General features: G+C 43.3%; 1 protein-coding gene across 2 annotated transcripts; it reads right to left on the bottom strand.

Annotated features, from left to right (window-relative positions):
- Positions 1–10: 10 nt before the first annotated feature.
- FAM221A (family with sequence similarity 221 member A) lies at positions 11–14,695 on the bottom strand. 2 transcript variants are annotated; one of them, XR_012482472.1, is made up of 8 exons: positions 14,146–14,694; positions 10,931–11,107; positions 7,175–7,365; positions 5,791–5,997; positions 3,521–3,589; positions 2,813–2,892; positions 1,523–1,618; positions 11–242 (listed from the first exon to the last, which is right to left on the bottom strand). XR_012482472.1 is itself a non-coding variant. In XM_074269019.1 (8 exons), the coding sequence occupies exons 1-7, from the start codon at positions 14,370–14,372 to the stop codon at positions 1,574–1,576; spliced, it is 996 nt and encodes a 331-aa protein (XP_074125120.1). In that variant the 5' UTR covers positions 14,373–14,695; the 3' UTR covers positions 11–242; positions 1,527–1,573. The 2 variants fall into 2 exon arrangements, 1 of the variants encoding a protein (XP_074125120.1); XM_074269019.1 differs by having other exon boundaries at positions 1,527–1,618; positions 14,146–14,695.
- Positions 14,696–17,047: the final 2,352 nt, after the last annotated feature.

Genomic DNA, 17,047 nt, shown 5'->3' with positions numbered 1-17,047 from the left:
TATCACAGAATACAGTTTCTCTAGAGCCCTTTATTGTTGATAAGCTAGATACAGAGGGGTGGTTGGTTGATGGGTACAGATTTCTACTGGGCACCACTAGAAATGGACAAGAAATTAACCCTTGGAATCCCAAGGATCTGGTGGTATGGTCTGGAAGCAGATGTTGGAGGAAAAATGGGTTACGGAGGCTGAGTACCTGCAGCAGCGAATGGTTCACTTGTTTCACTGATTGAGAAGTTACCCTGTGATGGAAAGATGTTATAATTAATAGAAGGAAAAAATATATGGGGCTCTATTATAATCAGCAATTTAATATATTAAATAATTCTCTACTATTTCAACTAGTAACCAAATCATAATATTTTTATTTGAAAAAGGTTTTAAAGTTTTAAAAAGTTTTAAATTAAATACTTCCATTTTTATAGTAATTAAGCATAACAAAATCCTAAATAATACCCTAATACAATAAAACCGTAAAAACAAAAAACAATAAAAATCATTGTAGCAAAGCCTTGAATAAACATCAATGTTAACCTGTATTTATGTTATACATTATTACTTCTCCTTAACTATTTTTACTATCATAAGTGCTTTCTTGCCAAGGAGGAAGAAGGAAAGTTTGGTTTGAAGGCCACAATATGGCAGGACTAACAATGTTATTCACGATTATTTTAGAGACAACTTTTTACTCAACTTGGCAAATCTTTGTATCAAAATGTACTTTTAATTTGCTCCTTCCCCAATTAGGAAGGTGTTACTTCAGTTTTGCCATTTCTCTGATTTGGAAACCATATGTATTTAATGCAACTTAATGTAAAAGGGAGGAAGCAAGAGGCTTCCACTAGCTCTCTTGTGATCTTGGCCATCAAACAATACATCTCCAGCCCTGGGCTCTGCTCCCAAAAAGGGGTCAGCAACTCCAGATCCTACCAATACAAACAGGTCTCAAAATCAGCCAGGCCCCAGAGACCACTAAAGGGCACACAACTCCGCCACAATAAAGAACGCATCTTCATCAAGTATCAGTGATTTATTTCGTCTTCTGTCTGCATTCCTCATTTCTCAGCCATAGGGAAATATGGAATTTAGACTCAAACACTTGTAACATCCTGAACACTACATTTAGCCTATGTGTTGGATTTAAACAAATAGCATAAGAAATATAATATATGTGACATGAAATATAATAATTAAAGCTCTAAATCAACTAAGAAACTGCAGAGGGGAAATTTCTAAAATGCCCACATTGCCACCTCAGCATCTGTTCTCCTGAGAGGGACAAAGACTAGACCGAAGACGTGATGTAATAGAAACTGTGCTCCGCTTGAAAACAAGCCTGACCCTTTCTCTGAGGAGTACGACCCAAAGTGAGAGCTAAGAGGTAGGTGCGACTCGGATGAGTGCACATCCCATTGTGTTCACTTTGGCAAAGGAGAATTAACTCCCACAAATGAGCCCAAAGAAAAGCTAAAGATGTATTTTAGTGCAGTCCAAGCATTCCACAGAAGGGGTATGTATATACCTACTGCAGGTTCATTTATTCATCATGGCGTTCAATCTCTGCCTTCCGTCTTCAATATCTTTCTGTGTATGGCACGAACCCCAATCCTTTGTTCAGCTGAAATGAGAGAGTAATAATGTAGGGAGAAAATTCAAGATCAACTTGCATCTTTTATTGCCTTATTATTTTATGAAAATTTGGAGCTGGCTTCTTAAAAACCCCAAACTTCTCAAAAGCCAGAAATAACTGAGAACTGAGGTGAGGCAACTGCATATTAATAACTAAGCCCACAGTAACACTGACCTTCATTTGCCACAGAGATTTTTAAAAGTCTCTTCTCCTGCTCCTGACTCTGTCACCCTCTGTCCTCAGGAGAGAACCTCAATTCCCACATTTGTCAAGAAAACGGAGTCCTCTACCCTTATCCTCAATCCCCACGCTCACTTCAGTGTTACTCGATGCCTACTATGTGCTAAGTACTTTCAAGATCTCCTGTGCACATACAGTAACGCCCAGACTTCTCGGAGCTCTTCTATTTTGTCAAGGCTGCTCCTCCACTGTGCCGTCCATCCAATCCCCTACCATTTCCCTTTAGCCTCTGTCCCTTTGCTCATCTTCTCCCTTCTGACTCTCCATGGCTCGTCTGCCCTCTCCCCCACCAGGAAGGCACTCTGAGCTAATCACAGGCACTCACTCCCTTCCCCAAGGCCAAGCTTCCTGAGTTCTGGACATTTCTGTGTGGATGTAAAAATATCCATTCACAATGAGCCAATTACTAACACATGCCCATGTTAACCCTAAGGTTCTGGATCTGTAAAAAGTGACACAACTGAAGTTTTTATCAAAACTAAATGTCATCAGGATACAAATTCCTGAGCCGGACAAAGTAAGCCACACGTGCTTCAGCCCTGTTTCTGCAGACCATCTAGAGCAGGGGTTCTCAAACCCGTGAGCCACATGCAGCCGCTGAGGACGTTTATGCGGCCTGCCGGGTTATGGCAAATGGGCCGAGAGGCAGAGACAGAGTGTGAGCTTTTGTTTTTACTCTAGTCCAGCCCTCCCACAGTCTGAGGGACAGTGAACTGGCCTCCTATTTAAAAAGTTTGAGGACTACTGATCTAGATGTTAACTGGGCCAATGTGCCCTCAATGAAGGCTTCGTTACAGCTTCTATTAACTAGCACCAAATTCCAAGCAAGAACCACCTAGTATCAGCCTGGAAAGGCAACAGCACAAATAATCTGAGTGACATCATGATGTGTAACTGGACACTTAAGAAAAGCACCAAGAGAAAGAAAAGTTTCTTCTTTACCCTTTCCTGGTAGTGCCTCTCAAAGTAAGCCATATCGTCTTCACCTGGTCTCCTTGAGGAAGATGTTTGATTACTTAAATCTAAAAAAAGTATTTTCAAAAGATTAAAAATGTAAAAGTTATTTTATACATGTTGAAAATAGTTTTAATGATTAAAATTCTGTAGAAGGCATCCCATTTCTTTTATTTTAGACAAAAGATTAGAAAACAAAGCCTACAAAGCCTGACAGTATGTGCTAGGGGATCATAGTTATATAGGATAACTGGTTATCAAATTGATTTTTCTTGTCTACTTTTGATTTCTAAAACATGAACCCCCCCCCATATAATCTCTGGGAAACAATATGTCATGTGCTCCATTCCCTTTGGAAGAGCACGAAAGACTCGGGTTCTCCCTCTGAAGAGAAAACCAGAGTCTGATCTTATGAACCTTCCAATTCCAATAAGAAATTCCTTCCAGTAACGGTCGATATAAATTGGGAGCTTCAGAACTAGCCACCCCAAAGATGGCCATCTTAAGTTCTAGCCTTTCAACAGCTCATGAAGCTTTACAAGTTCCCCGGGCTGACCAGACTAGAACAAATAAAATTCTACTGTGGAGCAAACACATGTAAGATAGAAGTGAAAGTGAATCTTGGCCACCTCCTCTGGGCTCTGAACTGAAATAAAAATTCTCTCCAGTTAACTGCATTACCTCCCATTGACCTACCTTGACTAGCTGAATCTTGACCTGGTTTTGATGACTGGTCTGGAGGATTCATTGTAGATTTTAAAAATTCTAAGTAGAAAAACAATGAGAAGAAAAGTGAAATCTTTTTTAAAGGAAACCAACACAATGATCAGGAGGATCTCAGCACCTCCAAGATCATCTCAGCCAATTCACGGCCAAAATCTGAGTCTCCTCTAGCATTCATCCTCTCACAGGCAGCCCATTCTCTCTCTCTGGACAGCTCTAATTATGATGTGCTTTTCCTTGCATCAGAGCAAGAGATGGCTGAGAAAACCCCAAATGGGGTCACCAAGAGTCGCACTGAACGATGATCAACCATCAATTTTTTTCCTTATGTGAAGCTTAAAAGTGCCCCTGAAGCTAAAGACAGTGAGCTGAATCTCTCCTTTACATGTTGGCCCTTCAAACTTGAAACTAGCTGCCATGTCCATCCCTGAGTCTTCTCCAAAATAAACACGCCCATTTCCTCTTCCTAGTATAATCTCCAGTCTCCTCACCATCCCTGGCACTTTCTCACCCCCCAAAATTTAGTTAAAATGCACTTGATAAAATAATTATAATCAAATAATGCATTATTGATATAATAAAATAATAAAATACAACACTTTCTGTATATAAAAATTTAAGAGTATTCACTTCCTTGTAGGGAAATGTATGGTGGGTGAACAACTATAAAATTGAAAAAAATAAGTCACAGAGATACCTAGTGATTCACAGGAGATACAAGCCAAAAGAAGGGGAGAAATGATTTCCTGTTGCCCCAAAATACCCCCAAGAGGATGGCTAAGAAATACAGTGAAGCCAGACAAATACCGCAGAGACCTCAGCACTGGGGGCAGGTCCTCCTACTAGCAGCTGGCATCCAGAGGTGGTGCCTGAGGTCTGAAAGCACATTACATGGTTCACTTCTTTGGCTCCTCTCCTAATCCTCCCTGGAAATAAGGTAGGTGCCCTAGATATTCCCAGCTCCCCCGGGGGAAGTGGTTGCAGACAGGATTGGAAACCAATGTCCTCTTGTTCCTGAGACCAGGGAGGGCAAGAGGAGGAAGAGCAAAGGCCTAGGCCTCTCAGGGAGGAGGGAGAAATTGAAAATCTGACTCCACATGGAGGAGGAGGGGAGGAAGGTCCCTTCAAGATTCTTGTTCCCTCTGCCCTGGCTAAAGGTTCTCACAACAGACTTTCTCCCACAAAGGGATGATCCACCAAAAAATATACAGGAAAGATGATGAAGACTGAGGCAGGAAGAAGACAAAGCAAAGACATCTCAAAGAAAATGTGTGCCCCTCAGCAGAAGAACTGAGGGCCGAGGCTAAGGGCCTTTTTGTGCTTCTCATCTCTCTCTTCAGGAGGCAGAACGAGTCCAAGCAGACATTTCAGGCCCAATATGGGAAATAACAAGGTGCTGTTTCAGAGCAGCTCACACTAAGCATCAATGGGGATGGATCGGGACAAGTTTTTCCCAGGCCCGGGAAGAGGCGAGGAGCTTCCTGCCTGAGAGAAGAATGGAGGGAGTCAGACAGGGGGCCGTGGGATAAGCAGCTCGTGGCACCTCAAGGGGAGGCTTCTGGGACCTCCCTGAGGGCAAAGGGAAAGGGCAAAGGGAAAAGGAACAGACTGGCCATGGAGGGGAGAGGTCGGGGTGGGGGTGGGGATTCAAGGCTCTGCCTGAGCTGTTGAGAGAGAAGCCAAAAAATAAACCTGCAATGAAATGAAATGGCGGCAAAGGCAGCCAGGTACCAAGCAGAAGTGAAGCAGGTATGGGGGAGCGCCTGCTGAGTTTAGGAGGAAGGGGCCAGCAGGTCAGGGGCACACATGGGCAGGAGGGAGGCCAGGCCTCCCCTTCTCCGAGGCCGCTCTCCAAGAGGCAGCCCCATCCAAGGAGGTTGTAGCTGACCAGGCACTCAGAAAAAAAGAGTAACTTTCTCCTCTGTCTTTTATTATAAAAGTCCCGTACTAATCAGACAAATGTATTGCAGCCAATGGAAGCCGGCAGGGCCAGCTGTTGTGGGAAGGAGCAGTGGGGAGGACCAGGGTCGTGTCCCCCCCATGGCCCTCCCCAGAGGCAGGGGAGAGCCAGCACCCGCTCCCTGACGCAGTGCAGGTTTCTCTTTGGGCCCGCTCTCTAGAAGAGGCGAGAAACCACAGTGACACAAAAACCCTAGATGGAGGCCCAAGCTTCCTCAGAGAAGAGCCGAGCAGATCCGCCTGCGGGCCACCATACTCCAGCCCTTCCCCGCGAGGTCACCCACCTAATTCATTTTCATCTAGATCCGTGAAATCATCAGAAAGTGCACTGAATCCCGCGAATTCTCCCATTGCTGCGTAAGGAACATTGCGTCCCACGGGCTTCCCCAGGGCCAGCCTCTCTTCTCTAGTTTCCACCACTGTCCGGTGAGTGTGAGCGGGATGACCACAACTACAAGTATAGTTACTATGAAATTCTGGGCACCTGGAACCTGCATAAAATCACCAAAAAAAACCACTCGTCAATGTCAGTTTGTGACTTCAAAGATGGCAAAGCAGGAGGCGGGGTCTTACTTTTCCCTTTGGGGCCTCAGCCGTTCCTGGGGCAAAAGGACTACAGAACAGCAAGTGGGGCAGAAGCCTCTAGAAAGCAGGAGGGGAGAATAAGGCACAGTGGACAAGGTGCCCGGCTAGAAATTAGAAGGCGTTCCAATTCTATTCTGGCCACTCTGAGCCTCGGGCTCCTCATCTGTCCAGTGGGGACAATCCTGCTTGGAACACAGTTGTTGTATCAGATGGGAAGAGCAATGGTCAGCGCATGACAGAAACCAAAAGGAACAATGGACTTCCATTTTCCCCTCAAGATCCAAGGAGAGGTTGTTCCAAAAGTCTTGGTGCAGCTTTAAGCTACTAAATTGAGCTCAAGGATCAGATCCAACAGATAGTTCACTTAATGAAAACTCAGCCACCCATCCTTACTCATAAAAAGTGGGGGATATGGCCAGAATATTCCAGGCAGGACTCACGTTTACCCCAGCTCTACTGTACAATCAGATTTCAATTCAAATTATTTCAAAAAATGACTGAAATAACTTAATATGTGTAATCTAGAATAGATACATTGATTTCATTTTTATATTTATTCTCTCTAAATTATAATTTCTGCAAGAGGACATATTTAGATTAACATACACCATTTGTCACATACCATATTTTACCAGCAAATAAAGCTGCCTCGAAACTTTGAGGGGGGGGGGGGCGTAGCTAGAGTATAAATAGGTAGAATCTAAAACACCATTGCTTCCAGCTTTTATGGTGCTTACATAAAAACTGTCTAAACATGTCCTCCCAGTAATATGTGCATTAGAGATGCATAATTTAATTGACTAAACTCCCTCTATTCTAGAAATTTGTCAATAAACCCAAAGAACAATTGCAACACAAACTCTGGGGCTGTTAATCAAGTTACTGATTTACCACATCTAAGATTGCAGCTTATGGCACCAGCATTCATTGCTCATAATAATTTTTTCTTTGTGGAATAATCCAGTAAGTGATTCAAATATATACAAAGAAAAAAATGTCCATGGTGAAAATGGCCCAGTTGTGCCTAATACAAAAAGGCTCCCAAGTCTGCCTCTGCATCCAGAGAACCCTTTCCCCACTTACATGCCAAGCAAATCCGACTCGAGTCTGCACTGTGCTGGTCGGCATAGTGCTTACACTTGCATCGAATGGGCCGAGTTCCACTTGAAGGCACATAGTAAAAGGAGTTGCAAGGGCACTGGCTCACTTTACAAGGCAGGGAAATTGGACGATCTGCCGGGAGGACTATGAATTCAGTTTTATGTTGTTTATACCTGAAAAGAACATTGAAGCAAAAGAAAGGAGACAGTGAATGAGAACAGGGCAGCCAAAATTGACCAGAATTTCCATCTTTTAAAATCCTTCAAAAATCACAAGTGAACCTCAGCAGAAATTAAAAAATTGCACAAACCATAGCTAAATGCATTGTGGTTCATGACTGTGTTGGGGCAGGCACCGAAGCATAGAAGAGCTGTATGAACTGCTGCAGAGAGAAGGAGAGCCAAGAAAACAATGCAGAAACAGTAACTCAAACAGTGTAAATGGAAAGTTTACAATAAATAATCAAAACTGAATGTCACCGATCAATTCTGACAAACATGACTCTTTCCAACAATGAGATGATTGAGGCCGGTTCCAATGATTTTGTGATGGAGAACCATTTACACCCAGAGAGAGGACTGTGGGAACTGAATGTGGATCACAACTTTTTGTTGTTGTTCGTTGAATTTTGTTTTCTTATTCTTTTACTTTTCTTTTTGATCTGATCTTTCTTGTGCAGAAAGAGAATTGTATAAATATGTTTACAGATATTGCATTTAACATATTTTTTAACTTTATAATTGAATTATTTGCCATCTGGGGAGGGGGTGAAGGATCTGAAACACAAAACTATGCAAGGGTCAATGTTGAAAAATTATCCATGTATGTTTTGAAAATAAAAAGCTTTAATAAATTATTAAACAAATTTTTAGAAAGTGAATGTCACAAAATTGTCAAGATCAAGCAGGAGTCAAAGAGATACAAGAGAATACCCTTTTGTGGAGATGCACAGGTCACAGACATTATGAAATGCATAGGTTTTCCCACCTTTTTTTTTTTAATCCCTGAGGCTGGGGTTAAGTGACTTGCCCAGGGTCACACAGTCAAGAAGTGTTAAGTGTCTGAGACCAAATTTGAACTCAGGTCCTCCTGAATTCAAGGCTGGTGCGCTATCTACTGCTCCACCTAGCTGGTCCCCCCCCCACACACACTTTTTCAATATGTTAATCAGTTGCACTGATTTTTTTCCTCTTTAAAAAAAAAACTGTTGTGTGGGATGGCCCTCTAGGAGAAACGGGAAAAAAAAATGGGGGAAAGTATAATGACTTAAATCAAGATCATAGATTTTATATATATATATATATATATATATATATATATATATATATATATATTGCTGAGGCAATTGGGGTTAAACGACTTGGTCACACAACTAGGAAGTGTTAAGTGTCTGAGATTAGATTTGAACTCAGGTCTTCCTGACTTTAGGACTGGCTGCTCTATCCTAGCTGCCCCCAAAATTATTTTTTAACAAAAAAAATTACATCAATTCTTGTGCTTTGGCAGGAGAGTGAAATAAATGTTACAAATGCTTCCCATTTTTAGTTATATCATCTTCCTATGAAGAGAGTCTTCCAAACAGTTTTTTTTCCTATATAAACATCCTTATTTTTGGTGTTAAGTTTTGCTACCTCAAAAGCAACCCAAAACTACATGTTCATTAGACAACAGTCTGTTAAAAATTCAATTACAAGAGAATAGTATTGGAAACTTCCCCCTGAGATCCCATCAGGAATATGATAGTTCTAAGGGTTCCCTATTAGAAACCTTTTGATTTCAACAGTACCATGTCTAAGCAAATTAAGCCCATTATAACATGCATACACATATTTCTCACTGTGCATTTATCAAGGACCAAAGATTAAAATATTACTTTATGGAAATTTTAATTCAAACACAAACATGTTGCATGAAAATTTAATTCTAACAAAATCACCCAAAGGAGGTGAACATAGAGAGGAGATAAAATATATCATTTATGCAAATTTGTTAATTTGTTATTAAATTTGTTAATTTGTTAAATTTGTTAAGCATCTATTATATATTGGGCATTGTGCTAGGTGTTGGGGATACAGTTATGAAAAATGAAATAAAAATAAACCAAAATAATAGCTCTTAAGAAGCTTCCATTCTACTAGGAGGTATATAATACACAATATATACAATTTATAATTTACCAAGTAATTTCAGTTAGGGGATAAACTTTGAAGCAAATTGGGGATTCCAAGAGGTGGAAGTGAGCAGGGAGAACATCCTATGTAAGCTTGTGGAAGATGGAATATTGTGCATCAGGAATAGAAAATGAGTTAGGGTGGCTAGAACAGAAAGCACACTCTGGCTTGCATCCTCTGGTTTCTACTCTTTTTCAAAGCCCACCTCCTAAGCGACAGTGATCACTGGCTCCCTTCTGCCACTTCTCAGTCCCTCCTCATCCTTTATAATCCAGTTTCTGACCCAGCCATTAACCTGTCCTCTTCAAGGTCACCAATCACACCTTGATTGACTGCCAATGGCCATCAAAAGCCAATGGATGCTTCTGAAGGTGACAATCACACTCACCACGTGTTCCTCCCCGAGTTCTAGACTCCCAAAGCTTCTATGTCGCTGCTCTCTCAGCTGTCTTCCTGACCATCCCTTCCCAAGCTTTTGAGCTCCAGGATCATCCTCCTCATCCCTAATAAATGTGGACATCCCCCAAGACTCTTTTCTGTCTACATTCTCTCCTTCAGCAATTTCATCAGCTCTCATGAGTTCCATTATCATCTATCTACTACCTGCTGGATATCTCCCTCGCAGTGCTCTACAAGTATCTCAAATTCAACATGTACAAAACAGAACATTTCCCCAAAACCTGTTCCTCTTCCAGATGTAGCCCCATCTCTGGGAAAGCCACCATTCTTCCTGTCACCTGAGTTCATAACCTAGTTATCAATCTGTGACCCTTCTCCATGTCCAGACACTCACTGAGGCTCATCAGTTGAGGAAGACTGCTGGATGTCAGGAAAGGCCTCTCGTAGGAAATGGTACATAATTTGAACTGAAAAGGAAGCGAACATTCTGAGAGAAGGCAGGGTGCTGCAGGTATGGAACAGGGCCCAAGCTAAGACTCAGAGCCTGGAGATCATGCCTCCAGTCTGCCCATGTTGTCCAAGCACCACCCACCTCCCAGTCCCAGCTCTGTGCACCTTCTCCCACAAGCCTCCTCTTTGAACATCACAGAGTGCACCCATTCAGAATCCTCCTCTTCTTCCAAGATTCAGCACTGGACTCTCCCTAAAGGGAAGGATTTTCTTCCATCTCAGGTTTTCCTAAAGCACTTTGCCTGGGCCTCTCATTACACTGTCACCTCTGGATATCTCAAAATCCTTCCCTACTAAACCTAATTCTCTCAATCTCCTCCAACTTTGTTTCTTTCTTCTCTGTGTCCATAATGTAATCTTCCCTAATCTCAACTGTCTCAGAGGGTGGGGCCTTGGACCTTTTCTAATACTTGTGTTTCCATCATTTTGTGCAATAGTTTGCTATTCATTCTCTTCCTGGTTGCCACCATCTTGATAAAATCAAACTGTATACTTTTCTGAAGTCACCAAGTTGAACAAGGAAGCTTGTTGAGACGTTAAGATGCTCAACTAACAAACCTGAGGTCCAAAATGATTTTAAAACTTTTTTTTCAACTTTTAACAAACATTATAGAGCCTATTCATCAATTTTTATTTTGGCTATGGCATCGTATCTTACCTGTGTGTACAAAAACATGGAGTTTGTGGGCCAACAAGTTTACAGTCCATGCCCGTCGGTGATCGCCAGCTCACATATAATCTGTTTCGTAATCGCAGTGGTAAAATTTTATTTCTGAACACGTCAGATTCTTCAGGGGTGAAAATTGAACAACTTCCATCATCCTCACCAACATTTCTACAACAAATGTTTTATAAGTTTGGGGTGTTCATTTTCAGAAAAAGACAAATTAAAATATAAAATATAAAAAAATGCGATTGCATAGTCAAGTAAAGATTTCACTTTCACCTTTCATGTTAATCAGTCAGAGAACAGTTATGAAACTACTGGCTATGTCAGACCCTACACATAGTTTATTATATATTCATCTGGATTTTCTCTTTCTAAAGCAGACTAAAATATATTCTGTCTTCCTTTATCCCTTTCCAGAACTAGCCAAAAGGGCAGGTCTGAAATGCCAAGGCATTTATCATTCTAAAACCAAGAAAATGCTCACTAGTGCATACAGGTGACTCTAGCTCTCAGTCAGGACTGCACTCTAGGGTAGTACACTACCTTGGAAAGTGCCTGCTTTCAGCCATCAAGAGACAGTCAATGGCACATTATGCTAGGGTTTAGGAAGATCACTTCTGACCCTGATAAGCTGTGGGATTCTGGGAAAGTCACTTGACTTGCTCCAATAGTGAGATAGCATCTACTTCTCAGGATTGTTGCTCAGAAGGCTCAAATGAGATCATGTGTAGTTGAATTGTTATTGCACTTGGTTTACATAAGCTTCCGGCTCTATGGGTTGAAATTGCTATTTTAACAATAAAAATGCCAAAAGTAGGCTAAACCTCCAAAATGTCATACAAAAACTAGGGGAAGGAAAAGGAAATGTAAGTAGTCAGAAGTGAAAGCTTCTCCCTTTGAATGTTTGCCTCCATAATGACATTTGTAATCAGTTACATAATTTTCTGTGTCCCATTTTCTCTCCTGCAAAGTATTATGTTTTTGGTCTCTAGTCTTCGAAATCAACTGATAATAGTTTGGGGGTGAAGGAGAACCACACACCAATACATCATCCTAAGGCCCCTCCTCTTAAATGCACATATAAAACATCATCTTTAAAGTGATATTGCTTTGTACTATTAAAAATGTCTCAGTTCAATGTCATGAATGTGATCACAATCATCTTGTTATACCAAAGAACTTGTTCTTCTAGTAGATGAATGGAAGGAAGGAAAGGAGGAAGGGAGGGAAAAGGGGAAGGAAGGAGAGGAAGGAAGGAAGGAGAGGATGGAAGGAAGGAGAGGATGGAAGGAAGGAAGGAAGGAAGGAAGGAAGGAAGGAAGGAAGGAAGGAAGGAAGGAAGGAAGGAAGGAAGGAAGGAAGGAAGGAAGGAAGGAAGGAAAGGAAGGAAGGAAGGAAGGAAGGAAGGAAGGAAGGAAGGAAGGAAGGAAGGAAGGAAGGAAGGAAGGAAGGAAGGAAGGAAGGAAGGAAGGAAGGAAGGAAGGAAGGAAGGAAGGAAAGGAAGGAAGGAAGGAAGGAAGGAAGGAAGGAAGGAAGGAAGGAAGGAAGGAAGGAAGGAAAGGAAGGAAGGAAGGAAGGAAGGAAGGAAGGAAGGAAGGAAGGAAGGAAGGAAGGAAGGAAGGAAGGAAGGAAGGAAGGAAAGGAAGGAAGGAAGGAAGGAAGGAAGGAAGGAAGGAAGGAAGGAAGGAAGGAAGGAAGGAAGGAAGGAAGGAAGGAAGGAAGGAAGGAAGGAAGAAGGAAGGAAGGAAGGAAGGACAGAAGGAAGGAAGGAAGGAAGGAAGGAAGGAAGGAAGGAAGGAAGGAAGGAAGGAAGGAAGGAAGGAAGGAAGGAAGGAAGGAAGGAAGGAAGGAAGGAAGGAAGGAAGGAAAGGAAGGAAGGAAGGAAGGAAGGAAAGGAAGGAAGGAAAGAAAGGAAGGAAGGAGGGACCCCAGGACCCAGAGCCCTCACCACCCAGTCACCTAAACGGCTCTTGGGAAGAGAGACCCCCAAGTTCAAGTGCCGCTTTGGGTTATTAGACTGTTGTGATCCCAGCTGGGGCTTTTCCCCTGGCAGGGCTGCAGGCCTTCCTCTATAAATTGAGGCGTGTTGGAGTCAAAGGCCCCTGAGGGCCTGCTTCAGTTCCAGAGCTGAGACTGTACTGAACGTATGGCTGACTGTGCTTCACTCTTCCAGAGCCATGTTAATGTACTGTCTTCCCTCATTTGATTGTAATGTTCTTTGTAAACCCCTTGAGGACGGGAACAGTCAAGTTTTTTGCAGAGAGCCTGGCACATAGTAGGTGCTTTGTGAAATGTTTGCTGAGTCTGTGATTCCCAATAGAAGAGAATTTGGGGGGTGGGAAGGGACACACCACTTACTCTTCGGGGAAAAACAAAGGCAAAAGTGAAACAATTGCCCCCAAGAAAGGACAGTAAAAGGAATCACTGTTCTGTGGTCAGGAAACGTGGCTTGCAGTTCCACCTCTTCTCTTACTACCTTGGTGCCCTTGGATTGACCATTTCTCCCCTCCAAGATTCAGTTTCCTCATATGGAAAATGAGGACGTTCATGTGAATGGCTTCCACCCGATTCCATGACCCCGGTCCCTTCTCTCTCAGCCTGTTACACTGATCCGTGAAACACAGGGAGTCCCTAAGTGACTTCCTCTTGCTGGGACTCAAGTTTCTAGAGCTGGAAACTGAGAGGGGGAAGCACTATTACAATATTCTGAGGCTTCAGAGCTTGAGCTGGCACATTCCTTCCTAGAGTAGGACCTGCTGTGGTTCTACTCTAGGCTGCCTCAGTTTCCCCATCACAAAAAAGGAGTGGGTGGTCTCTGAGGGTGCCAGGTCACAGTGCTTCTTCCCTGGGGAACTTTGAGCATGTTGTGGGCCAGCCTTAGGCTGCCTCAGTTTCCTCAGCTGTAAAACTGGGGAGAGGTGCCATTGACGGCTTCAGCTTGAGGTGTCTGACTCCGAGTTCCCTCCCTAGAGTTATTTGGGACACTTTGGATCCGCTCTGGCCCGCCTCAGTTTCCCCAGCTGTAAAGCGGGAGGGGCGGCCTCTGAGAACCTCCCCCCTCCGCTCCGGACCGCCTCCCGCTGCCTCAGTTTCCCCAGCTGTAAAGCGGGAGGGGCGGCCTCTGAGAACCTCCCCCCTCCGCTCCGGACCGCCTCCCGCTGCCTCAGTTTCCCGTCCCGCGCAGCGGGCGAGCCGCCCCTCACTTTTGATACTCCAGGTACTCGTCCACGGTGGCGGCGGCCCCGGGGGACACAGTCAGCCGATCCATGGCGACCCCCCCCGCGGCCGAGATCTTTCCGCCCTCTTGGCGCCGCCGCCCCGTACCGCTCGCCTCTACCGAGCTCTGCTTCTGCCCGTTACCCCGGCGACGCGGGAGGCCCGCGCGGCCACCGGCCCTAGGCCTGCGGCCGCGGCTCGGAGTCTCGCGCATGTGCGCGCGCTCCCGCGGACTTTCCCCAGCCAGTTCGCCTGCTCGGCCTCCAGGCCCATGCGCGTTGGAAACTCGCTCCTGCGGATGGCAGCGCGGCCGCGGTCCGGGACAGCCCAGGAGGCAGAAGCCGCGGTAACTTTGTGTTCACTTAGTTCCCAATTTTGCCTCCTTGTTACCCCGCAGCCGGTGGAATGTGAGCGTTGGGACTGTTTCTTTTCCTGGAATTCCCGGGTTTAGAACGTACGTGGCGTCCGATCCTGGTTTCCTAAACGGAAGTAACTCCCACCTGTGCGGGCTTTGGTTTCTTGGTTCTGCCCCCATTGAGGCCCGTGGAGCCGAGGGCACTGGCCGGGATCTGCCGGAGTAATGTGCCAAGCTCTCGTGATCCTGCGAGTCTTAAGTCCTCTCAGTCATTAAACCTTCATTAAGTACCTACTGTGTGCCAGGCGTTAGTACTGCGGATACAAAGAGGCAAAAGCCAACCCCTGCCTTCCAGCAGCTCGCAATCCCATGGATGAGACAATAAACAAACAAGCTAAAGGGGAAATGAGTGCAAAGAGAAGCGTTAGGATGAAAAGGGTTCGGGGAAGTAAAAAGCGGCATTTGATTTGGGATTTAAAGAAAGTCAAGACATCCACTAGGCAGAAGTGAGGAGGGAGAACATTCTAGGTATAGGAAACAGCCAGAGAAAATACCCAGAATTGACTGTCTTGTTCATGGAACTGCAAGGAGCCCAATGATACTGGAATGAAGAGGACTTGTCAGGGAGTGAGAGGTCATAAGCTTTGCATAGGGCTGGGAGTTCAAGAAAATTATAAAGGTTATAAAAGGCTTTGAAGGGCAAACAGAGAATTTTATGTTTGATCTTGGAGGTTAGGGAGCCATTTAAAGTTTATTGAGTACAGGGGTGACACGAACAGACAGGCACTTTAGGAAAATCCCATTTGTAGAGGAATAGAAAATGGTTTGCAGTAGGGAGAGACTTGCAGCTGCAGACAGATCCACCAGCAGCTATTGTAATGGTCCAGGTGTGAGGTAAGGAGGGTCTGCATAGAGTGGAGGCAGTATCAGAGGGAGAAGGGGGAGTATTTGTTGCAGAGGTGAAATGTAGGTAGATGCTGCAAACATGAAATGGATGAAAGATGCTACAGAGGTGAAATGGGTGAGATGTTGTAGAGGTGAAATAGATGAGAGATGTTGCAGAGGTGAAATGGATGAGAGATGTTGCAGAGGTGAAATAGATGGGATCTGTTGCAGAGGTGAAATAGATGGGATCTGATGCAGAGGTGAAATGGAGGTGAGATGCTGCAGAGGTGAAATAGATGAAAGATGTGCAGAGGTGAGATGGATCAGAGATGTTGCAGAAGTGAAATGGAGGTGAGATGTTGCAGAGGCGAAATAGATGAGAGATGCTGCAGAGGTGAAATAGATGAGAGATGTTGGAGAGGTGAAATCGACAGGCCTTAGCAACAATTGTATATGGAGAAAGAGATAGTGAGAAATAGATGATGTTGTCCAAGTTGTCAGTCTGGGGAACGGGGAAGATGGTGTTTTTTAGACTAAATAGTCCCATTTTCTTCAATTAATCATCATATAACATGATCTTGAGTTCCCTTAGCAATCTCATCATTCTCATCTGGATATTCTCCAAGCTGTCAAGGTTACTCCTGAAATATGTTGCTATGTTCTAGATGTGCTAACATAGATGGGATACAATACTATTAACTCCATGGTCCTGGACACTATAATTCTCAGTGTAACCTAAGATAGAATTTGTTTTTCTGGCTGCTTCATTTGAACTTAAAATCCACTGTTTTACACACACACACACACACACACACACACACACACACGAAATGTATCGCTATCTTATTGCTTTTGGTCCATTGTTCTACACAGTTAAGATCTTTTTGAATACTGATTACATCATCCAAAGGGAGCCATCCCTCACAGCTTCATGCTATTTGTCTCCTATGTTTTCATCAAAGTCATTGATAAACATTTTTAAATGTCACAGGGCTAAGATAGATTCCTGGGGTCCTCCACTGGCACAAGTCAATTCACTAAAGAGAGAAAGCCCCTTAAACCTTGGAATAGTTAAATTTAAAACAAACAAGAAGGAATACTATTTCACTTGGGGAAACAAACTTACAAAACTCCCCAAAGTGACACAGGCTAAAATTACACACTGTAAAGAATGTATAAATTTTGCATATGCCTCTATATGTCCCAGAGCGTCTCTTTTCATTTTTGGCTTTGTATTCCCAGAGCTGGTCCATAATTTTGTTTTTTATAATTGCATGTTGGTTCATTGACTTTGATTAATGTATAGATGATTGAACCATAATGAATTTCAAAGAGAAAAATGTATATTTTTAATATTCAGTCTTGGACATCAAAGAAAACATATTTTTCTACAATGCATCTCCTACTTCTTCTTTCAGAGACTAAAGATTGCCCTGAATAGTGATGTTTATATTTAATTACAAGTTTATCTCTGTTTCTCAGTTTCTCCAACAGTAGAGTAAGAATAACATCTATTACTATTATCTACCTTCTCGGAGGACTAACTGCCTAAATCATTTCCTTTGTAGAAAAACTGATCCATGTAAATTCTAGGTATCATCATCATTATCCACACCAAAGATTCATTCAGTTCGTGCTATTTATGTATA

The sequence above is a fragment of the Sminthopsis crassicaudata genome, chromosome 5 (genome assembly GCF_048593235.1).
Source record: "Sminthopsis crassicaudata isolate SCR6 chromosome 5, ASM4859323v1, whole genome shotgun sequence".
Lineage (NCBI taxonomy): Eukaryota > Metazoa > Chordata > Mammalia > Dasyuromorphia > Dasyuridae > Sminthopsis > Sminthopsis crassicaudata.
Note: the sequence above shows the minus strand (reverse complement) of the source record. Positions and strands in the feature narration are given on the sequence as shown.